This window comes from Meles meles, chromosome 14 (genome assembly GCF_922984935.1).
Source record: "Meles meles chromosome 14, mMelMel3.1 paternal haplotype, whole genome shotgun sequence".
Classification (NCBI taxonomy): Eukaryota; Metazoa; Chordata; class Mammalia; order Carnivora; family Mustelidae; genus Meles; species Meles meles.
Window position 1 is genome coordinate 55122387 of NC_060079.1, and position 24102 is coordinate 55146488.

The window sequence follows — 24102 nt, forward strand, 5'->3', positions numbered from 1 at the left end:
CATGGGGTACAGCTTACAGCTTCTTGTAGGACCTAGTTCAGGCCTGGAGCCTTCTTCACACCAACCCCTCCCCTCCCATTTATCTATTCTAACCTTTTCTGTAAATATAAAAATTTCTTTAAATGTGTAAATTGACCTATCTTTAGTCGTGCCTGGTTTTTTGTTTTTTTCTGATAGTATTGTTAAAATAGCCCAGATTACCAAGGGAAAGTTATTTTCTGGAAGCTGTGAAGACAGGAAATGAAATAATCTCAATAGTTTAGCAACTATTCTGGTTGGGACACCTGGGGTGGCATGGCGCAGACCATTAAGCATCATACTCAGAGTTGTGATCTCTCAGTCATGAGACTGAGTCCCAGGTAGAGCCCAGTGAAGCTCTGTGCACAGCAGACTCTGTTTAGGACTCTTTCTTCCTGTGCCCCTCCCCCCAGCTCTCTCTCTAAATAAATAAAACTTAAAAAACACAAAAAACTACTGTGATTGTATGGATTTATAGAAGACATTTCTCTATGAAAAGACTACCTGGGTTTAAAGACTTTTAAGAATTGTTTTAAGGGTACCTGGGTAGCTCAGTCCTTAGGCGTCTGCCTTCAGCTTGGATGGTGATCCAGGAGTCCTCAGATAGAGCCCCTCTTTGGGCTACTTGCTCAGCAGGAAGCCTACTTCTCTCTCTCCCACTTCCCCCTGCTTGTGTTCCCTCTCACTGTATCTCTCTGTCAAATAAATAAAATCTTTTAAAAAAACCTCTATTTCAAATCATCTTTTTATAATTCTTCTAAAAGCAGAGTCTATTCTTTTTAATTTAACCATTTTCTTTATACAATTTGAAAAATAAATTTACATTTCATGGTCAATTTTTATTTCCTATCACTTTGGTCATCAGAGTTTATCTCAAGAAAAGATTTCATTTGCCTAAACTTACTACATCTTCAAAAGAGTCATTCTAGGGCGCCTGGGTGGCTCAGTGGGTTAAGCCGCTGCCTTTGGCTCAGGTCATGATCTCAGGGTCCTGGGATCAGTCCCACATTGGACTCTGCTCGGCAGGGAGCCTGCTTCCCTCTCTCTCTCCCTCTGCCTGCCTCTCTGCCTACTTGTGATCTCTCGATCTCTCTCTCTCTCTCGCTGTCAAATAAATAAATAAATAAAATCTTAAAAAAAAAAAAGTCATTCTACCATAAACTTAATATTAAACACTGTATTTATCAAATACAAATCTGAAACTAAAACCATAAGTTTGTACGCTTAACTTGTTGGAAAATCAAGTACATATGTTAGGGTAGTTTTTAAAAATTATAATACAACAGTGTTAATAACTATCTTTATTCTCAAATTGATAAAAGCATTTAACATATACTTTACAGTATAAACAAAGTAAGTGCTACGCATTTTGCTTATAAAGTGACTTAAGTTATTTCAAGCATTATTTATTTCAACTTGTACAAAAAAAGTACATTTCCAAATAAAGCTTTGGTTAGTAGAACTCATTATGTACTGTCAAATCCATTGTCCAAAGTTGTTCAAGGAAAAAAGCTTCATCCACTAACACAGGTATTTCTTGTACAAAGCTATTTACTATTTAGTAAGAGGGGAAAATATTACAATAATTGCTTTTAATTTCCAAGTCTGGATCAGCCTTTTTTCTTCTCATTTATATGTGGCCAGAATACCAAGACTTTGAAAAATCACCTTTTACTTTATTCTTAGGAAGGTAATCTATTTAAAAAATAGATTAGATCTGTAAGACTGTTAGTTTCCATAATTACCAAGATGCTTTCTAAATGTTTCAAGCATTATTGTATTAGTCCATTGGGGTAAATCATTCTAATTTCCCTTAGGAAAGGTGGTATCTACTAGCACTAGTGCTCAGAATCAAAGCTTATATAATACCTAAAAAAACTAAATATAGCCCCAAACTTAATATTTTTACAGCAATGTGTGGATTACCTTTTATTCATATGAAAGTAATAAAAATGCTACCTAACTTAAATAATATAAAACAGCGTTTTAAACAAATTAACAATCACAAAACTTAAGACATTTTTCTATTAAAATTTTCCAGTCCACTGAGCAACATTTACTCAAAAATATGATTATGAACTTAAATATATCCTCTTTTAAGTTTACTTGTTTATGCTAAACTGTACACTGGTGCTCCTTTTGTGGTTTTTGAAAGCCCTACTTATGTAACTATTTAATTCCAAAATGGAAAAATGAGCCATCACTAAAATTCACTGGAGAATAATATTCTTTCATGGAAATAATTTATAACATTTTAAAGTTCTACCTTTAATTACTTCAATTTGGCTTTTTTATATAGATAAGCTTTTCATTTCAATTACTGTATATTTCAAAACTAGCTTAAACAAAGATAAACAAAACCAAGGAGAACTGGTAAAGCATTCCTTACTTTACATAGGATGCCTCAAAGTGTCACATACATAGTAACATCAAAGAAGAGAATTTATATGGTTTAGCAGATTACAGAGCAAACCTGAAAGTTTATATAAAGTTAAACACTGCCTCCCTTCCTGTTTTTTTTTTTTCTTTTAATTTGATCTTGGCTCTGTTTATTATCCTTCTATAACCACTGTGACACTTCCAGTTGTCTATGAGATCCAATTACCTATACATACCTCTTTAAACAGCTCTGTAACATATTTCAGAACATTCAACCAATCTCTTTCATTCGATATGACATATCCTACATTTTTCTCACAAAATGCTCTGTCCTGAGCTATATTAAACACCTTATAACAGGTGTATGTATAACTGAAGACCCTGAAATGTCAAGTTTACATTTTTAAAAAATGCATAGAGAACATAACTTTGGAAAACCTATTAGTACCCACTTCTCAGATACTGTAAGATACAGGTTTTGTTTTTTTCAGACTATTAATCTTCATAACTGGTTATTACTTTCAGATCTGAACCACATTTAAAAACTTCTTCTGAGTTTTGATTGCTATTAGGCTAAAGAAAGAGATGAAGTTTTCTGACCAAAACTGGTCCATGGGTCTTCCAATAACAATCCTTACATATTCAATGCAGGTATCAAATTTCCATGCCACAAAATGGAGTTACATCAGAACTACAGGATATAAACTCTTATTATAATACAATATGCTTAATATTAAGGTGTTATTCATATGTCCTACATCATTCAGTCTACCAAGTGGGCATCATGTCTGGAAACCATACCCTACCAAGATGCTTGGACACCTCCCAATGGATCTGCTCCAAACTGTATTTTTGGTCAGGAATTAATACTTCTTCCATAATGGATAACTGGGACAGGCGGCCACCACACATCTTCACAAACTCAACAAAGGCACTACATGAGACTTCACATTCCCCTAGTCCAATAGCTGACAAATTTTTACAACGTTCTGCAATGCGAATTAACTCTTCATCAAGTGGCCGTAATCCATTAGCACATACTACTAGTTCAACTAGTCTAGGGCATGTCATTCCCACACGGCCAAGCACATCTTTGCTTACTGATCTCCCAAAGTAAAGATGGGTGGCAGGTATTTCATACCGAAAGAATGGGTCAAATTCCTCTTCATATAAAAAAAAATACATCACTAAGTTCACTTTTGGTGAATGTCTGATGAAAGCATCCCAGCTGCTTTTCTGAATAGTATGGAAGTGTGTCTGTCCAGGATTCTCACTGACTACATCAATGCGCAAATGTTCTAATCGGACATGTTTTTCAGAAGATAAAGCAAGCAGCAATTCATCACTTAACAAGTGATAATTCAGGGCCAGTTCACGTAAGCCATGACATTGGTCAGCCACACAAAGGATACCTTGAAAGAAAAAAGAGCTAATTATTTACAAATTTTTGTACAAGTTCATATCTGTTCAAAAAAGTTAATCAAGTACATGTCTCACAATAAAGGCTTACATATTTTCTGATCTCAAAACTACAATTTAGTTATATGGTTGGATTAGCAGAAAGTCACAAACATTTAAAAACCTATTACTAATTCTATTAACAAAATGAGACAGATTCTAAATCTGACACCTTAAAAAGAACGTGAAGCTCACTTAACAACTTATATCATAAATTATTAATAGAGTTGACCCTTGAACACCAAGGTTAGGGACACTGACCCTTGTACAGTTAAAAATCTGTGCATAACTTTTGACTCCTCCAACACTTATTCACTAATAGCCTAATGTTGACCAGATGCCTTAGTGATAACATAGTCAATTAATACATATTTTGTATGTTAAATATATTTTGTGCTACACTCTTACAATAAAGTTAGAAAAAAGAAAATACTAAGAAAATCGTAACAGGAAATATATTTATAGTATATGTCTGTATTTATTGGGGAAAAAAAAAACAACCACATGTGGACCCACAAAGTTCAAACCCATGTTGCTCAAGTGTTAGCTATATGTTAATATTCCATAACTTACTTAGTAAAGTATACCCATTATGCATGGACAATGCCATATTCTTTAAAAAACTTATTATTAACACCCAACTTGTAAGTTAAGCCAAGAAAAGTGATCATTGCTATAGAGGCCAAAGGACATTTTTTTAAACTGAAAACTTAATCCTAATTAAAAAGAAAAAAAAAGGCAAAGCCATATAAAAGAATCAATGTAATTTAAATAAAAAATTTGACAAATTTTTAAAAAATATTTCTAATAGGTGAGCAACAAAGAGTTTTAACTGCTAATAGTGCAAGATACCACTAGATAAATGAGTCCAAGGTTACTAATTCACATGAACAGAAATATTAAATATAACTAACATATTCTAACATATCCAGAAAGCACTTCTATAAATGTTTCCCTAAACTCAGAGCACTGTGCTTCAGAACTGCCCCAAACCCCTATCAGCAGATCTTACCAAAGGTGAGTACCTGATCTCTGAAGTGGCCTAGTATAAAAATTCTACCCCAAACAGAGAGCCTGTACTACTTGATAAATGATCCATTCAAACCATTTATTTCTTGTATTTAGAAACAAGGATAGAAACAAAACACACATCACATTATCTATTTATTGTGTAATTATGATATGTCAGATACTTGATATGTTATCCCATGAATACTCAAAAAAAAAAACCTAGAAAAATAAGTATTATTTCTATTTTGAAGCTGATGCAGCTAAAGACAGCAAAGCTGGAATTCAAACACAGACTGAGTGACTCTTAAGTTCATGTGTTTAACTACTGCTTGAGAAGTGACAAGACAGAGAGGGACCAATAAGACAAAGTTTAATAGCAGTGGAAGGAGAATATAGGCAATACAATCAGTGAAGAGATAAACTGAATCACCAGTGTAAGAGTCACAAAAGAGGGGATAAAAGATATCTGTGCTGAAGCACCTTGGTGGCTCAGTCAGTTAAGTGTCTGCTTCTTGGTTTCAGCTCAGGTCATGATCTCAGGGTTGTGGGATGGAGTCCTACATCAGACTCCATGCTCAGTTCAGAGTCTGTTTGTCCCTCTCTCTCTGCCCCTCCCCACTATACTCTCTCTAAAATAAAATCCTAAATTTTTTAAAAAGACTTCATTTATTTTAGAACACAGGCAGAGGGAGCAGGAGGCAGAGGGAGAAGCAGGCTCCCCACTGAGCAAGGAGCCTAGTTCGGGACTCCATCCTGGGACTCTAGCTAGGATCATGACCTGAGCCAAAGGCAGATGCTTAACCAACTGAGCTACCCAGGCTTCCATAACATAGTGTAACATAACATAACACAACACATAACACATAACACAAAATGTAACATAATGACATCTGTGCTTTTAGCCACAGCAAAGTTTCCACTCTCCATAAGGTGTGTATATACTTTGAAATAAATCATTATCCAAGATAACCTGATATCTGTTCTTTACAATCTCATAAAGCCTAATATAAAAAGAAAACAAATACTTGGGGAATGGCAACCAAAGATGTAAATAAAAGAAACTGAGACACCATCTGATAACTATTAAAGCAGCTGTGGCAGGCATAATTCTAAAAGTGATCCCCAAGATTCCACAACGTTACCACCTGGAACCTGTAAATGTGGTAAGATACCACCCCTATGATTACGTTATGTTATACTGTAGAGCTGGCTTCAGTAAAATTGTCTAGGTGGTTCGCTCTAATCACATGAGTCCTTTAAAAGCTGAGTTTGCTCTGGCCAGTTGCAGAAAAGGAGTCAGACTCAGAACTTCTCTGGCTAAGCAGACAAGCTAACTGAGCAAGGCCTATAGTTCTGCATTATAGAACTGTGATCCTTCTAAATCAGTGTTGGTTTAATCTACTAAATTTGCAGTTATTAGTTACACAGCAATAGAAAACTCAAACAATTACTATATGACTCAGCAATTCCACTCATAGGTATATACCCAAAAGAAATTAAGCCTTATGTCCACACAAACTCTTACATGAGTTTTCACAGCAGCATTGTTTGTTAACAGTCAAAAGGTGGAAACCCAAATATCCATCAAATGAACAGATAAACATGGTATATAGCCATACAAAGGAGTATCACTTGCCAATAAAAAGAAATGAAACACTGATACATGCTATAACTTGTACAGAAATTCATTATTGGTGGTATTATATAAATTCACATAACTCAATTAGAAGAAAAAAAATGGTAAAAAGCATAAAGATTCAGACCCTCTGACCTAGTTCTACTTAATCCTCTGTCCTATGGAAGTAATTGGTAGAAGCAAACTGCTAGGTGCACAGTAAAAATGTAGAAACAAGTACCCAACCTTAAAAGAATTATAAGACTAACATTGGCTTATCAACAACACAGAATACTGACTAACTAAATGTTGATTCAGCTGATACTTAATTAGTGTCTACATGTTAAGCACTGGACTTAGGACAATAAAATACAACATGAACAAAACATCTTTATCCTGAGAGAAGGCAGCAGATAATGAAACAAGAATGTTCTGGGGGTGCCTGGGTGGCTCAGTGGCTTGAGCCTCTACCTTCAGCTCAGGTCATGATCTCAGGATCCTGGGATCAAGTCCCGCCATCGGGCTCTCTGCTCAACAGGGAGCCGGCTTTCCCTGCTCTCTCTGCCTGCCTCTCTGCTTACTTATGATCTCTGTGTCAAATAAATAAATAAAATCTTAAAAAAAAATTCCTTTAAAAAAAAAAAGGAATATTCTGGGAGTGGTAACAAGGGAATCCAGGAAATTTTCCAGAACTAACACAATGAGACATAAAGAATTAGAAGGATCAAGTGAGGGCAAAAAGTGAGGGAGAAGGAAAGTGAATAGTATTTCCTGTGTGAACACCCAGACATGGAAGAAAACAGCCTTCTAAGAGCTCAACATACAGTGATGCAAGTAAAACACTTTACGGATGAAACCCAATAGACAAGCAAGGGCTAGATTATATGGGAACCTTTTCAGCTTCAGTAAAGAGTTGGGATCTTACATAAAGCATAGTGACAAGTAGTGAAGAAAACTGGAGAAAAAGATCAGATTTGTATTTTAGAAAGATTATTCTGTCTGTAACATGGAAATCACACTAAAGAAGAGCAGGCTGCAAGTTAGGTTATCAGTTTAAGAGGGTACTGCACCAGGGCACCTGAGTGGCTCAGTCGGTTAAGCATCAGACATACTCCTGACTTCAGCTCAGGTCACGATCTCAGGGTCATGAGACTGAGCTCCACATTGGGTTCCTCAATGAGCACAGAGTCTGCTTATCCCTCTCCCTCTGCTCCTCCCCCCCCCCACCCCAATCATGCTCACATTGTCACTTTCTTGCTCTAAAATAAGTAAATCTCAAAAACAACAACAACAACAACAACAACAACAACAAAAACAGAGGGCACTGCATACAAAGACACAAAGATGGGGGCCTGTACTAGAGTAGTAAGAGTGGAGATGAAGAAAAGTAGAGTGTCTTAGTTCAGGTTGCTTAACAGAATACCACACACAGGGTGGCTTATGTAATAAGCATTTATTCCTCATAGTTCTGGAGCCTGGAAGTTCAATATCAATATGTTAATAGCATGGTTGGGTTCTGGTGAGGACCGCAATTCTTGCTGACTTGTGGATGGCCACCTTCTTGCTAGTCTTCACATGGTGAAAAAGAGATCCTCTCTCTCCTGTCTCTCTCTTTTTTTAAATATTTTATTTATTTATTTGACAGAGATCACAAGTAGGCAGAGAGGCAGTCGGGGAGGGGGGGCGGGAAGCAGGCTCCCCGCTGAGCAGAGAGCCCAATGTGGGGCTTGATCCCACATATGGGATCATAACCTGAGCCGAAGGCAGTGGCTTAACCCACTGAGCCACCCAGGTGCCCCTCTCCTGTCTCTTTTTGCAAGGGCACTAATCCCATTTATGAGAGCTCTACCCTCATGACCTAACTACTCTCCTAACCCAATGCCAAATACCACCACACTGCAGCTTAGGGCTTCAGCAACATGAATGAGGGGCCAGAGAAGGGATCGACACAAATCTTCAGTCCCTAGCCTAGAGATTCAAGACTCCCATACTTTAGTGATGGGAGTCACCAGACCTTGGTGACTGAAGGGATACAGAAAGGGCAGGAAAGAATCAATGTTGTCAGTCAGGTCTCTGACAACTAGGATGGATGGTACCATTTACCGAGATAGCACACAGGACAAAGCGAGAGATTTGGATAGAGGGAAAAGAAAGTTCATTATTAGTCTGAAGTACCAGTGAGACACTCCAGAGCAACTGGGCCACTGGCAGCTCCACACATTGCTCTGGAGTTCCAGAGTAACTGTAACTGGCAAGTGTTAACAGACAGAATGAAACTGAAGCCATAGATGACCATGACACAGCCCACAGTGCAGAGTAAAACAAAAAAAGACCCAGCACAGAACACAGTGAAACACCAAAATTTAAGGAAAGAAAAGAAAAATTAGCAAAAGAAATGATAGGAAAAATCAGAGAAGAAGGAGGAAAATCAAGAGTACAGTATCAGTCAAGTCACTAGTATCAAATGGTGCCTAGAAATCAAGCAAGTAGACAATTATAAGGACTATATGAAATGGGAAAAAAGTCTGATAAAATATTCAGTGAAGAAAGAATAGAAAATAGCCCTTAATTTCAATTTAGAGAAAGAATCGTCCCAATATGCAAAATATGGATAGAAAGAAAATATGCAAATATGTTAAATTTTAAACTGAAATTCTCTATGGTTATACTCTTAAATTAAAAAGCATTACAAGTACTCTTAAATTTCCCTTTCTGAACAAACAACTTGCCCAAAGCCATCAGGTAAGACCACACAAGTTTATACATACTATCAGAATTGATGTGTATATATTTAATAAAAATAAATGAACAGGAGATGGACCAGGATAAAGAGAATAATGAACTCACAGTCTCACAGAGAAATTAGAGACCTAATGGCTCTCTTAGTATAGTATAGTATGCGAAGTACTGTAAGTTATGTTCAGAGTACTATGGAAACAACACATGGGGGAATTAAACCAGAGAGGAGGAAATAAGAACAAAACCAAATTCTGAAGGCAGGCCTCGAGGTAGCTAGAGGAAGAAGTGGGAGAAAAACTGAATTCCACAAAGTATAGTGTATTAACGCATACACAGGGACTAAGAACCATAGTTATATAGGACTCAAGTAAAAGTGGAAGGTAAATGAATAGCAAACAAGATTAAAGAGACAGGAGGAGGTCAGGATACAAAGGACCTTGTACATTATGAAGCTATGAAATGTGGACCATGCTCTCACAGCAAACCTATATAGTAGATAGAAAATGTGATCAAGGTCACATTAGAAGTAAGTGCCAAAGGTCCATTCTTCTTAAATTCTCTTTTATTAGATTATCACTTTCAGTAGTAATCTGGCAGTAATCTGGAAGTGGCAGAATCAACTAGGGAAATACTGCAATACACCTAGCCATTCCAATCACCAAGACCCTCCATGTAGGACACATGGACAACAAGTAAGTAGTCTCCATCCAAAAGGAAATCATTTTCTTGGGGGAAGGCCAGGCTTTAGTCATGGCAAGAAGGTGGGAGTATCCTATAATGACATCAAGGATTTAACAGCCTTAAAAACAGGTTTCCCAAAGAACACAGCCAAAAGACTGGGAGGGATGTCAACAGTGGGAGGATGTATCACAAGTGAAGCTTCAGGGAGTAGTAATACCAAGTTCAAGTTTATACTTACTTTACAATATGAACCATTTGGAATTTAAAGGATCTCAAACTGAATAATGTAGTAATGCTTAGAAAATTATATAAAAGTTGGAAAGAGCTTTCCTAATACTCTTCCCCATTCAGTGGGCTCTCAGCTCCAAAACTCAACTTAAGAAAAGGGTTATCTTGCAAAATCTAAGGCGGCAACTTTAGCATAGTTCTCCTCCTTCTACACAGTGAGAAGAAAAGCAATTTCGAAATTGCTCTGATTCAAAACCTACACCCTGCTGGCTCAACTACAATTAGAGTAAATTCTATCTTACCTGAATGGGCAACCTCAGGCAGATCTAATACTTTTTTTTTTTTTAATATGTCCATTTTCTTGAACAGGTTGGACACAAGTTGCCAAATAAAGAGTAGAAAATAAATTGAAAGTTAAGTGTTTAGATTAGGAATGCTACAGACTTTATGTTATTATATTATGACATTAATATTAAATGTTTATACAAAAAAGATGAAATAATATTGACCGATCTGTGAGGTTAATGATCACAGTTTTTAATTTGATAAATCCATCAATACATTTTACTAACATGTTATCTGGCAAAAAAACAACACACCTGCTGGAGAGACGTGAGGACAGCTGCTCATTTTCAGAAGCTTGAGTGTATCACTGTTGTTGGCCACTAGTACTTTGAGGGATGGATCATCTACTGGGGTATCATCTATTTTAAGCGAGGACAAGGATTTGGAGTTTACAAACACTACCGTCAGTGCAGAAATAAAGTGAGACTGAAAAGCAAAAAAAAAAAAAAGTTGCAATTTTCATAAAAGAGAATAGAGGGGTGTTCATATAATTCACATAAGGATCCATCTGAACCCCAATGATATATTCCATAACTATTTTAGGGGTAGCATCCCTCCACTCTGTTGTTGGAGATATGGCAAAAAAGAGGTGACTATTTGTTATCTTTGAGGAAAAGCTTTTTGGTTGTAGGAGAACAAAGAGATTTTAAGCCTCAGGGTGAGTGTCTCTAAATCACAACAGTCACTGGTGAGTAAAAGACAAATTACAGAATCCAGGATAAGAATACCTCTCAGATACTTCCTATCACCTTATCTGGAAACCCTACTCCATTGCTTTATTACACTGAACTGCATTCTTTTTGGTCTGATAATGACCGTTAAAACATTAACAATTATTAGCATCATTAAAATTATAATAAAAATCAACTCAGAATCTATGAAAGACTCACTTGGAATATAAAAGCTTATAGAAAATTTGATTCTAAAATAAGGAAAAATCATAAACAAAATTCCAAGTTTAAAACTCCTTTAAATATGTTAAATTATCTACAATATTTTCAAGCTATTTTATTCCAATGTATTTCCCCACAAATGTACCAATTATTATTACTGCACTTATTATATACATGTAATTACGTTGGAATCTGACCTAAAGGAACCACTGCAGAATAGCAGGAATTAAAGCATGTCAGAGTATGTAACTTGGAATCCCCTAAACCAATGGAATCCAGGAGTAGGAAAGAGAGGTAGACATATGCTCCAATATCATCTTCTACATAACCAATCTCACCCTCCACTTAGCTTTATAAATTTACTACAGCAGTTAAAAGGAATGAGGGCAGGCTAACAGCCAAGGAAGTACAATGAAACACCATTTTCATGGTCACATTCCCTTTCTTTTCACCTACAATTAAGTAACTAGTTAACTAATTAAATTTTGACCTATCTTCTCCTAATACTTTGACATCAAACTCAATTATACCTTGTACAGTCACATGTCATTAGTATACTCATAATGGTATCACTGCCCTTTCCCCATTTCCCTCAGATTTATCTCTGGTCAAATACAACTTCTTTTATGTTCTCTTCTGTTCTCCCAGGATTTCCAAGATATAGAAACACCCTATTTCAATCTTCTACAAGAGCCAAAATGGGGGTCAAGGTGGAGGCAGGGAGAACTTAATAATAAGCATCTTAGACCCATTTAATTAAGGAAGCCATCCTACCAGATGCATCACAGTACCCAAAGAAAAACTACTAATGTAAAGTACTAGTACTAGACATGTATGATAATCCTGAGTAACAAGAAAAAAGGAAATAAAATTTGTTCAGAATACCTTTTAATATGGTATGTTTTATACTATATATTTTTTAATTAGGTACATAGAAAATCAATTCAGAACATATAATTTCCTATATATAAGTCAGTACTCTGACTTAATCAGAATCTCCTGTACTGCTCAAAGGAGGGGGAAATTCAGGATAGGGAAAGTAATCTAAAAATCTCAAAAGCTTCTCAGGTGATTTTCATGCACATTAAGTTTGAGAACCACAGTGCTCTGACTCACATACTTACATTCTTAAAATGTTGAACAGAATATCTTACCCATCCCCTTACCTTAAATGAGGAAAACATTTTATCTCCAACGTATGTAAAGAACCATTTAAAAAATAAAGTAGGTAGGGGTGTGTAGGGGCTGGGTCATCATCTTACAGTCATGAGATCAAGCTCCATACTGGGCTCCACATGAGGCGTGGAACCTTCTTGGGATTCTCTCTCCCCCTCTCACTCTGCCCCTGACCCCAGCTGCTCCTGCTTGCTCTCTCAAAAAATAACATCAAATAATACTTTGTAATCAACTGGTGATACATTTGTCACTGATATTCCATTCTATTACCACCTGGGTTGTAACACACTCAACTGAATACTATTTCTTCCTGAATCATCCTTGTAAATTAAACTGTTAGGTGTGTTAAATGGATATCTATATTTTAGTTTGCAGTGTACTCTGATAAAAAAAACTTTCAAATTATTGTTAGATGCTAATCTACCCAACATTAACTAACATACTCAGGGGACCTTTATCAATTGCCTTTCTAAAAATGCACACTTGGGGCACCTAAGTGGCTCAGTCAGTTGGGCATCTGATTCTTGATTTCAGCTCTCGAAGTCACGGGATCCGGCTGCACATTGGGCTCCACGCTGGGGGAGGAGTCTGCTTGGGATTCTCCCCCTCTCCACCTCCTTTTGCCCCTCCTTCCCACTAGAATGTGCTTTCTCTCTAAACTAAATAAATAGGGGTGCCTACATAGCTCAGGCAGTTAGGTGTCTGCCTTTGGCTCAGGTCATGATCCCAGAGTCCTGGGATTGAGCCCCACCATCGGGTTTCCTGCTCAGCAGGGAGCCGGCTTCTCCCCTTCCCTGCCTTCTGCTTCCCCTGCTTATGCTCTCCTTCTGTCAAATAAAATCTTTAAAAAATAAAAATAAAAATAAACTAAATAAATCTTTAAAATGTATATTTATTTTTCTATTTTAAGAGACTAGTTATTAGAGATACCATCTAATCATATGTAGGATTATGTTGGAACATATATATAAATAGTTAACTCCTTACCAAAACAAAACTTTTCTTTAAATAAAATCTATGCATTAATCCAAGCTGCACCAACTTTTGCTCAAGAATAAATCTTTACACATTTACCAGAAGATTTTATAAGTAAGCTATACCTGTTCTCACTACTGGCACTGTCTACTTTTCTTTGATTATAATTTCATCATCTGCTCTGAAAGTCCAAAAAGGAGCTGCTATATGTCTTTTTCTAATATGCTTGTTTCTCAGTTTTACTTAGTCTCTTGTAGGATGTCTTGTTGAACCCTCTGCAAATTTTTTTTTAAAGATTTTATTTATTTATTTGACAGAGATCACAAGTAGGCAGAGAGGCAGGTGGCAGGGGAGGGGGGGGGGAAGCAGGCTCCCTGTTGAGCAGAGAGTCCTACGGGGGGCTCCAGCCCAGGACCCTGGGATCATGACCTGGGCCAAAGGCAGAGGCTCGACCCACTGAGCCACCCATGCGCCCCACCCTCTGCAAATTATTCACTCTAACTTTTCCCACCAAGAAGCACAAGGTGATCAGAAAAAGGAAAAGCTTTTTAAAAAATCCTATTGCCTAACAATCTAAACAGTAACCAGTTTTCCAATGAGTATACTATTTTTCTTACACTCCCATTGTCACTACAAGAAATGGGCAGGGCTTCATTCAGTTTCTCATTAACTACCAATAACATAACCAGCAAATACCTTTGGTAAATCCATAAAGCTTGGTCGAGCAGTTGAAATAAGTCCAAGTGTTTTTAAAGAGCAGTTTACCAGTTGTGATAATATATCACAAGCTGCTTCAGCAGATTCTTTGCTGCTGTCCACCTTAAAAAAGAACAGATCATTTAGCCATGCCTATATTTACATTTCTCTGTATAATCTTAATTTTTCAAAAGCAGGTTATTAGTTTATTACATTACAAAGAATTAATATTTATTCTTTCAATCATATACCCTCATGTACAATGTCAGCTTTTTCTGAGTCTTCTTGAAAAATTTTAAGTGCAACTGTCAAGACTTAAATTTTGTTATAATACAATAAAGGACTTGGTTTTTAAGTTTATTTATTCCAAACTGACTACATAATATATAATCTAATGGAACACATGAATTTATAGCCTTTGAAAAATAATTATATATTTAGGAGTGGATCTAATTCTACATGCAAATACAGTATCTATGGTACACAGGTTTCAAGGCACCAGAAAGTGAATGAATATTTACTCAAAAGGTTCAAATTAATCACAACCTGGGATTCATCACTAACGACATTAACGGAAAGATGAATGTGAAGTAAAATGAGGACATCTGACCAGTCAAGCATGAAAATCTGAACCAAATGAGAAGCAGCTGCTCCCACACAGAAACATTTCCTAGGGGAAGAGTAATATGGACAAAAACTCCTGTAGGATATGAGGAGGAGCTCTAGTTGTTCCATGGGCTAAAAAACATCTTAAAAGAGAACAGTTGAAAGTAATATTACTTTCATTTCTAGAATGATGTACATTACCTTAACCCAAAAAGGTTCTGAAGAGCTGGTTGTAAAATTGACGAGCTGTTTCAGAGCTGTTTATAATACTTTTCTTTGACTAAGTATTTCTAGAGAAGTGGTTCTAATGTGTAGTCCCTAGACCGGCAGCATCATCATCACCTGGGAACCAGTTAGAAATGCAAATTCCCAGGCCTGTCCCAGATCATCTCAATCAGAAACTCTCGGGGTGGGACTCAGCAATCTTTGTCTCAACCAGCACTCTAGGTGTTTATGATATACATAAAGTTTGAGAACCACAGTTTTATACTCATAATTACTACACGCCTGTCTGGCCTAGTTAGTGATAAACTGAACACTAATATAATTAGGAGAGCTCAGGAGACTCTTACGGTATGGCTCTTTCGGTAAATCAGAAATTATTTTCTCAGAAAAATAAATAATCCCTAATAAAAATGTTTAAACTTACAGGAAAGATGGTTTTGTAAGGGTTATGCAAGTTGGATACAGCTGAATTGTGTCATATGGCTGTAAAGGAGTAACACTGACCCAGCCAACCCCTGGATGAAAGTGGTTTTTAGACCTATGAGATTAATGTATTATGCTCATCTTTTCTCAAATTTCTGATAGAATACTTTCAGACAACTCAAAGATGACTGAAACCAAAGGAAGTCTCTTGAAGTTTCTTCATGGCGGGGAGGGGACAACACTTGAGTTCCAGGATTTGTCTGATTCTCTCACCATTCCCTCACCCTTACCCTCAGTTAGGATTGCCAGATAACATACAGGACATCCATTTAAATAAGTATTATGTCCCAAATAATGAATGGAATATATTTACACTAAATATTATTTGTTGATTATCTAAAATCAAAACTCAATAGGCATCTTCTATTTTTACTTGCTAAAGCTAGCAGTCATACCCCCAGCAGACTAAGAGCATTTGCGCATTTTTCTGGGAAGACAGCCAAACGCACCCAACCATTCCTATCACCACCTCTCTCCTCCTCTTCAGATACATATGGAAGAACAAGCAGGTAATCTTGATCTAAGAAGGAATGACACCTTTGAGAGCAGTCAAGACTAGTTTTGGCAAAGAACTCTGGGTTGAGAACCATGCTTTATCTAGGTTTAATCTGACCTATTTAACAACTGCTATCTATGGGTCATCAGGTATGCCATGTGTTACTTTTCAACAACTGTTAGGTATAGTAAAGGTTTAGTAAACATGTCTACATTCCATTATTTATCCTCAGAACAAAACATTATAAGCCTCTGTACTCCTATAAACCACTGTGATTCCTTAAACTATTCCAGACATCTCAAAAAGCCACCCAACTTCATTTCTCTCCTCACTGCATGAATTCCAGTATGTCCCTTCCGGCAATGAAAAAGAAATCAACAGTTCTCTTCGGCATTCTTCCACACACCTTTGCCTATTTCTCTCTAAAACATATTCTTCTGAATCTTTTACATAATATTTCTGTATCTCTTTTCTTTTTGAAGATCCCATATCACAAAGCTATCAAAAATCAGAATTCAGTCCCCATTAAATAGTAATAGCAATTAAGTTTTGGTCAATCATAATCTCCACATTTTTTATTTTATTGTACATTTATTTTTCCTCAAATTAACAATACTGCAATGTGACTGTCAGCTTTGGTAAATGATTTATACTTATTCAGTAGTTACTTCTGTTCTTTTAAAAAAAATCAACACTAATTATGACTCAGTGGAGTAAGTTAGCTCAAATATAATTATTTCTGACAGCTTCCAATGTATGCTAAAATTCTCAATCTTTTAAGAACTTTCTCTAAAAAGGCAATATTCTAAAGACAGGGGAAGACATATTGGTTTAGGACAAAAAAGCCAAAACAAAATATGTTTTTCTTTCTTTAAAAGAAAGATTTAAATTATTACCTTGAAGCTGACATATTGCAGATGGTTTGAATGTCTTTTAATAATCTGTTTGATCAGCTCTGGATGTGTAGCTTTCAAGTAAGATGTAGCTGGCTGATTCAGTTCAAATTCAAAACATCTCCACAAGTCAGGCATGTGAAAAACCTGGTTCCAGTTGCGGCAAACTTGTGAAGCATGAGCCCGGTCAAGAAGAGGCAAATACTTAAACACCTGGAGAATAATGTCCTGAAGGAGATTACCCCAATCACAAGTCTGAGAATGCTCATTTGTAGTCCTCAGTTTCTTAGATTTCTCTGCAGTACCTTCTTCTGATGAATTACGGTCATTATCTCTTCCTCCTCGTTTCATCCTATTCAGAAAAATGCATCATTTTTTCCCACATTTAACTTTTGAATACAAATAAATCCAATACTCACTGTCACTGAGATGCATATTTATGTTCATAAATAGAAACACAAACGTGTAGAAAGAACTGGACCAGTGATTCAAGGAGAATATCAAAACAAAATATAATGAAAAATGCCAGTGGAGACCAACCGTTATTTAAATATTCTATACAGGTGTTTTTAAATCTGTGTTTATACTATACTACTTGGGGGAGGGGAAGTATCTTGATTTTGAAACTAAACCAAGAATTGTATTTCAAAAACTACAGTCAACTAAAAGGAATATAAAAAAGAATCTACAGTGACACTTCCCAAAGGTTTCTTAAAAGTCATCTAAGGATACCTGCTATATTTGAGTTCTTAAATTTAAAGAGACAACAGTCCCAAGAACCTCTAGAAAGGACTTGAATTAGGTAGCCACAATGAATAGTCTGTGATATGCATTACTACCAGACCCAATCTTTGCTTAAAATAAGCAAATCCACCCCCCTACTATGCATTGTTTGGTCCAAAATGTGGTTTCTTCTTCCAACATATCACTTACTATTGCAATATTTACCCTAAATTGTATTTCTGAACCAGGTATGTATTTATTCTGTGTATATGTACTACCTTCATTCCATTTGTTTCTTTGAAATAGTGATTGTTGCAAAACACTAGCATGATTAAGAGAATGGGCTCTGGAATGAAGCTCCCTGGGTTTGAACTGTAGCTCTACCTCTCATGGTTATACTGCCTCGAACAAATTACTTGATTGACCTTCCTGTGCACTTCAGTTTGTAAAGTGGGGATAATAACACACAGAGTTCTTGTGAGAAATTACACAGCATGAGGGCTTCAAAAGAGATAGAGAATGCTGAACTCAGGTACAGGAAAGCAATCCAGCATTAAAGACATTAGTGTGTGACATAGAAATGAAGTATGTGTGAGAAAGTGCAAGAACACATGCTTATGTATGAGAAACACATGCTGGAAGTAGATTTACCGTATTAATGTAACTATAATAAGTGGGATTATACTGTATTATATTACATTAATAATATAGTAATGGGATTATAATAGTGGTGGCATTACAGGTGTAATCAGATAAAGAGGTCTTTTTTTTTTGAGGTCTTGTTTTGATTTGTTATTCAGAAAAATAACTACCAAACTAAAAAATAAGTACACCAAATTAAAAAATAAGTACCGCATGATCCAAACTAAAGGGGTAAGTGCAGACCAATCACTAGTACCCCTATTAGTTTAGGCCTGCAAGACTTTTATCTCTAGAGAATAGTTCTGGCAGGGTAGTGGTTTGGAGTCACAGCTTTTGCAAAGAATGGCTTGTGGCTCCAACTCCCTTCTTCTGGCATATGAGTGTGTAAGAATTTCTGATTTTTGTGTGGGATGAAGGATGTACATATGCATGACTCTTAACCAAGTATGTCTCTGTAGACTCTCTATCCAGCAGCCAGCAAAACTTGTGAAAGAGGACTGGGAGTTGAAAGGAAGAATGGCAAAGGCCCCTTCATGCCATTAAAAATCTACCCAGGTCTTAGCCCATGTGCAATAAATGAACTACATTCCTCACTGATCCTACTTCCAAATATGTGAGTTAAAGTAAACAACCAGCAAGGGGAGGGGAAAGGAGAAAACAGAATGACAGAGGTGATGGCAAGAGGGTAGTTTTATGGAAGATTAAAACTTGCGTGTTAATGTAAGAATATATTTTTTAATGTGTTTACAGAAAAGGTTGGTATAATCTACAACATAATCTTTAATATATAAAAAAAAAACCTCTTCTAGTAATAACGTCCCACTAGAGGCTGAGGTAACACTCATTATGACCCATTTTTCAGCTCTACCTTATCCTGGAGGCTTACTTTAATTTTAGCATAGAAAATTTGGGTCAAAGAACAAAGAGTCTGCTACCCAGCACATTCATAATTTTGCTTATAATTTCTCTTCTGACTGCCTAAAACTAGTCATAATTTTGAGATGCAGAGTTTCAAAAAAGAATGAAGCTGTCTTTATAACTTCTACTCCTTATTATACAATGCTGATTGCCTGCTTCTGGAGAAAATCTTCTAAAACCATAATTATTCATCTTACAGATGGAATAATTCATTTTACTTTAGAATATAGGGACATATAAACAAAAATAAAATGACAGCCTTATTTACACAATTATTTTTGATAACACTTTGCTGATGCTAACAATAGTTACTTTCTTTTGTCACTACAGCCATTTTAAGTATGTTTCAATACCTTTCCAAGTTGAGTGGAGAAAAAAAGGTGACATATAAAAAAGACATATGCAACACTGAGGAATAGTATCTCTTGGTCTAGATATAAGACTGTATAATTGCCAAAGTATTTTTTTTTTTAAAGATTTTATTTACTTATTTGACAGAGAGCGATCACAGGTAGATAGAGAGGCAGGCAGAGAGAGAGAGAGGGAAGCAGGCTCCCGGCTGAGCAGAGAGCCCAATGCGGGACTCGATCCCAGGACCTGAGATCATGACCTGGGCTGAAGGCAGTGGCTTAACCCACTGAGCCACCCAGGCGCCCCGCCAAAGTATATTTTAAGCACTTACTAGTTTATGAATACCTGAACAAAAGTCTAATATGTCAGAACTATAGTATACAGCAACAGAAAAAAATGCAAGGCCCAATGCTGATAAAAATGGTTCTCTGTATTTTCATTCATGCATGAAAATAAAAGAACACTGTAGACACCTAATACAATTTTTAAATGTCAATCTTTTCCAAGATGATCTCATTTATTCATGCAAAAGTTTATATTGCTTCTAAAAGTATTTAATTAAACCTATGTACACATGAAGCTCTGCTGTATAGGAAGTTAAACAATTCAAAGCATCCACCAGTCTGCAAAAAATTTACATCGATAATTTACCTCCTTTTAGTCAAAGTGAAAACACCTCCTACATTTGAACAGGAGGAGTGCAGAGGAAGAAGCTGGACAATAAATGTCAATGACACTTTGCAGAGCACCAAAATCAGGCTTCTTCAGGGCTCCAGCAGTTCCATTTCCAATTGCAACTTCTCCAAGCCCCAAATAATTCATGCAACTTAGGCCCCAAGAACATTTGTTGGGACTGATAATACCATGATGCACCAAAGGAAAAACAAAACAAAAACAAAAACACTAATGAGGTAAAACTACAGACCAGTTGAGCACAGCACGGAGTTACTGAACTAATTCTTAACATTTCCATACACTCTGAAAGAAGCAGTAAATTGGTTCATGAAAGAAGAGTTGAGGAAAACACTCCGCTGTGTCCACGATTTGTATTAAGCACTTTCAGTAAACTGTGCATGTAGTAATTTAAAAAACCCATTTCCATTTGTACTAAGCTCTAAAAAGCCTGTTGCGGCATCACATTCCTTTCCGTTTCTGTTCTGCTTTGACGAATATCAAAATTAATTTGCAGAATATCAAAATTAATTTGCATTCTTCGGCTGGAATGCAAGAAAAAAACAGTGGGAAGAGATTAATTCTTGGAACTAAATGGTAGAAGAGTGCGGTGGTGAAAATGTGTGCAGCAGTCATTTGCAGGAAACTCCGAATGGGCGGCATTTTTATAAATATTTCAAAAGAAGGCGAAAAAAGGAAACTAATTAAAAGATTTGGGGCACTGGATTGAGTATCATCAGCAACAAAATAATAGTAATCTAACCTCTTAGCTTGGAGATGCATGTCAATCATTTAATAGGCTGCTTCCTGTTCTGCGTCTGCAACTTCACCTGAAACGCTGCCCACGCCTAAGGCTGGCGCGAAGCTGCTCATCACAAGTTGACCAAGTTTTCCACTTGGCTATGGGGCCGCAGCGTCCTCTCCTCCTGCGCCACCTCCAAGGATTGGCTCTCCCTGACATTTCTCACGCGCTCCACCCAGGGCAGTCTGTTTTGACATCTTAACGCCCCTCGCTTTTCACACTACACGCACCGGCACAGCCCACGCCGGGAAGAGCCCGGCACAGCGCAAGCTCTACGGTGCCTGTCACCAATCCCTGCCAAGGGTAACAGAAGCGAGCGACAGCGGCCCCGAGCCCGCACACGCACCACGCCTTGTTGACATGTTTTGAAGCAGGCATCGCGGGGAAACGCCCCCAAGCAGGCTCCAAGGTCTGGGCGCCGCGCCCCACCCGACGCTCCCGAGGGGCAGCGAGCACGCGCCTGGGACCCGCCGCCCCCTACCCGCCCCGCTGCCCACGAAGGTCGGCGGACGCACCCCAGCCCCGCCGTCACAGGGGGGCTCTGGCCCTGCCCCTCCCGCCGTTACCTGCTGCCGGGGGCGACTTCCCCCACACACCACCCCGGACTCCGGGGACGGCGGCGGCTGGTCCCGCGGCTCTCACATGAAGCCCCCCGGGAGCCCCGCTTTGCGCTCCCGCCGCCGCGGCCCGCCGCGATCCGCCCGCATCCGAGACTCTGGTCCCGAGGCGAGCGCCAACCCGGCTCCACCTTTGCGGCTCTGGCTGCCCCAGGAGAAGCCTCCTTTCTCAGTCCCGCGCTGCCCGCGTCCTCCTTCTGGGACCCCTTGTCGCCGCGAGACTCCTTCAGCGAGCCGCGGCCACCGCGTAGGTCCCCACCGCCTCGGCCCAGACAGCGACTCCAAAATGGCGTCCGGGGCTCGCGGCCGCGCGCTTTCCCCGGCGCGTCTCCGCCCGAGGGGGCGGGCGCGTGTCCGCTGGGGCGCGCCCGCGGAGGGCGGGGGAAGGCGGCAGTGGGCTGCGCCCGCCGGGAGCGCGCACCCTCGGTACTGCTGGGGGCCTCCGCCTCCAGGTTCCGGGAGAGTCTGTTGTCTTCCTCCCCCAGTCGCTACTGCTACTTTTAGGGGGTTCTTCGTTTTGAAGCCAGTGTGGGAGGGCTGGAGCTAGCTAGATGGCTAAAAAACTATCTGCGGTTGAAACTGGAAAGTTTAGGGAGGTGGAGCAGGAAGGGAGAAAGGAGGGAGTGTCTCCGCAGCTGCGGACCACTCCACAGCGGTGTCTCCGCAAAACGATAACCTGTAGCTGATTACAGCGGACACACCTGCGTGCTGCGGAGCTGGGCTTGGGAAGGCCACGCCTGCCCCGCGGAGTCCGAGAGGTTAAATACAGTCTCTGAAAACTGACACACGGCCTAAGTCCAGAAGGGGTTGTTTGTTTGTTTGTTTGACTCGTAATGTTTCATTTGCTTGAGGGGTACAAGTCTGTGAATGGTCAGTCTTACCCAGTTCACAGCACTCACTATAGCACATGCCCTCCCCAGTGTCCATCACCCAAAAAGCTGCGGGGGATCAGGGAAGAATGGTTGGCAGTGATAACGTTGGGATTACAAACGATTTTTATACTTAAAATTTTGTATTTTCCAATTTCTCTAAAAAACGCTTTTGGTCGTCAGAGTTACTACTTGTTAAAAACCACCTTTATAAAGTAGGATAGACTACTGAAATTTGTAAACAGCTTTCTGAAACACAATGAGAAAGTATAAAGGAGAAGATGGTTATTTAAAAGATAACCTACAGGTGAAGCCTTGAGTCAGTCATGGAGTCTTTGGGTCTAAGTGCTACCTGCTTAACTTGTTTTAAAAGTGTAGGTTTTTAGATACTGTGTTTTCTTAAAGTTAGAAATGTCCTTGGGTACAAAATCATAACTTGAGTCATGTACCGTCCCTCTCGCCTCCCCCCAAAATAAAAGGAAAGTGATTTTTCACCCCAAGAGGTCTTCTCCGTGATCGTACCCATGTGTCAGAGCCTGGAAGCAGTGGTCCCCAACCAGGGCTCTACTCTTCTATGGGTCCCCAGAATTCACTCTTGGAAGTCAGGTGTAAAATTACACTAAGATTCAGAGTGGGAAAATGCCAGCGGTTCTTCTTTGAGGGCCTGGCTATCTGATCTTCAGGTCAAATGGAACAGTCTCTAGCAACATAATAATGTGGATGTACCTGAATGGCAGCATTTTTCTAGGTTGCTCAGTGATGAATGATGAAGGACAACAGGAAGTTTAAGACAGGCAATGATAATTATTAATGAAAGAAAAACAGGTAAATCAAATCAGGCCCATATATTTAAAGCGAGTTTAACAGTATCAATAATTGACAAAACACACTAAACCAATTCACCAAATATAACCAGGATATATTGTATTACGTTCAAACTCTCATACTCCAGTCGTAGTCTGTTTTAAAATCCTCATCACCGGGGCGCCTGGGTGGCTCAGTGGTTTAAGCCGCTGCCTTCGGCTCAGGTCATGATCTCAGGGTCCTGGGATCGAGTCCCGCATCGGGCTCTCTGCTCGGCAGGGAGCCTGCTTCCCTCTCACTCTCTCTGCCTGCCTCTCTGCCTACTTGTGATCTCTCTCTGTCAAATAAATAAATAAAAATCTTAAAAAAAAAAAAAAATCCTCATCACCGTCTGTCCTGCCCCTAAAGAAGATAAGGATCTAGACACATTTCATCTGTTGAATGTTCCCTCTCCTTCCCTGTTACTGTTTTTTTTTTTCATTATTTTATTTTACCTTTTTGTAACTTGTGTTTTGGAACTTGTGTTTTGTTTTGTTTTTAATTTATTTATTTGACTGACAGAGATCACAAGTAGGCAGGAGGCAGGCAGAGAGAGAGAGGAGGAGGCAGGCTCCCCGCTGAGCAGAGAGCCCAATGCGGGGCTTGATCCCAGGACCCCAGGATCATGACCTGAGCTGAAGGCAGAGACTTTAACCCACTGAGCCACCCAGGCGCCACAACTTGTGTTTATTTTTAAACCAGTCAACACTTACTTATATTTGTCAGTTGTATTAGTTAAGATCAGTGC

The 24102-nt window shown here is 38.6% G+C and overlaps 2 protein-coding genes across 4 annotated transcripts; one reads left to right on the forward strand and one right to left on the reverse strand.

The window, feature by feature from the left end:
• Nucleotides 1-1306: 1306 nt before the first annotated feature.
• FBXL3 (F-box and leucine rich repeat protein 3) lies at nt 1307-22101 on the reverse strand. Of its 3 annotated transcripts, XM_045978105.1 has the most exons (6): nt 21592-21730; nt 20203-20404; nt 16921-17269; nt 14215-14337; nt 10729-10900; nt 1307-3809 (listed from the first exon to the last, which is right to left on the reverse strand). In XM_045978105.1, exons 3-6 carry the CDS (start codon nt 17266-17268, stop codon nt 3166-3168), a joined length of 1287 nt encoding a protein of 428 aa, XP_045834061.1. In that variant the 5' UTR covers nt 17269; nt 20203-20404; nt 21592-21730; the 3' UTR covers nt 1307-3165. The 3 variants fall into 3 exon arrangements, with proteins under 3 accessions (XP_045834061.1, XP_045834062.1, XP_045834060.1); XM_045978106.1 differs by lacking the exon at nt 20203-20404 and having other exon boundaries at nt 21592-22101; XM_045978104.1 differs by lacking the exons at nt 20203-20404; nt 21592-21730 and adding an exon at nt 20987-21577.
• On the forward strand, nt 21126-22189 carry LOC123956076 (proline-rich protein 2-like). The gene is made up of 2 exons (XM_046028323.1): nt 21126-21208; nt 21400-22189. The coding sequence occupies exons 1-2, from the start codon at nt 21126-21128 to the stop codon at nt 22187-22189; spliced, it is 873 nt and encodes a 290-aa protein (XP_045884279.1).
• The last annotated feature ends 1913 nt before the right edge of the window (nt 22190-24102 follow it).

What these genes read in the sequence shown, in the direction of transcription:
- LOC123956076 (XM_046028323.1), top strand. Translation starts at nt 21,126, where the DNA reads ATGGGGCCGCAGCGTCCTCTCCTCCTGCGCCACCTCCAAGGATTGGCT. An exon ending in CACGCGCTCCACCCAGGGCA is followed by an intron (nt 21,209 to 21,399) that starts GTCTGTTTTGAC and finishes GTTTTGAAGCAG; the next exon opens with GCATCGCGGGGAAACGCCCC.
- FBXL3 (XM_045978104.1), bottom strand. Translation starts at nt 21,015, where the DNA reads ATGATTGACATGCATCTCCAAGCTAAGAG. An exon ending in ATGCATCTCCAAGCTAAGAG is followed by an intron (nt 17,270 to 20,986) that starts GTTAGATTACTA and finishes TTTTCTGAATAG; the next exon opens with GATGAAACGAGGAGGAAGAG. An exon ending in GCTTTATGGATTTACCAAAG is followed by an intron (nt 10,901 to 14,214) that starts GTATTTGCTGGT and finishes TTTGCTTTTCAG; the next exon opens with TCTCACTTTATTTCTGCACT.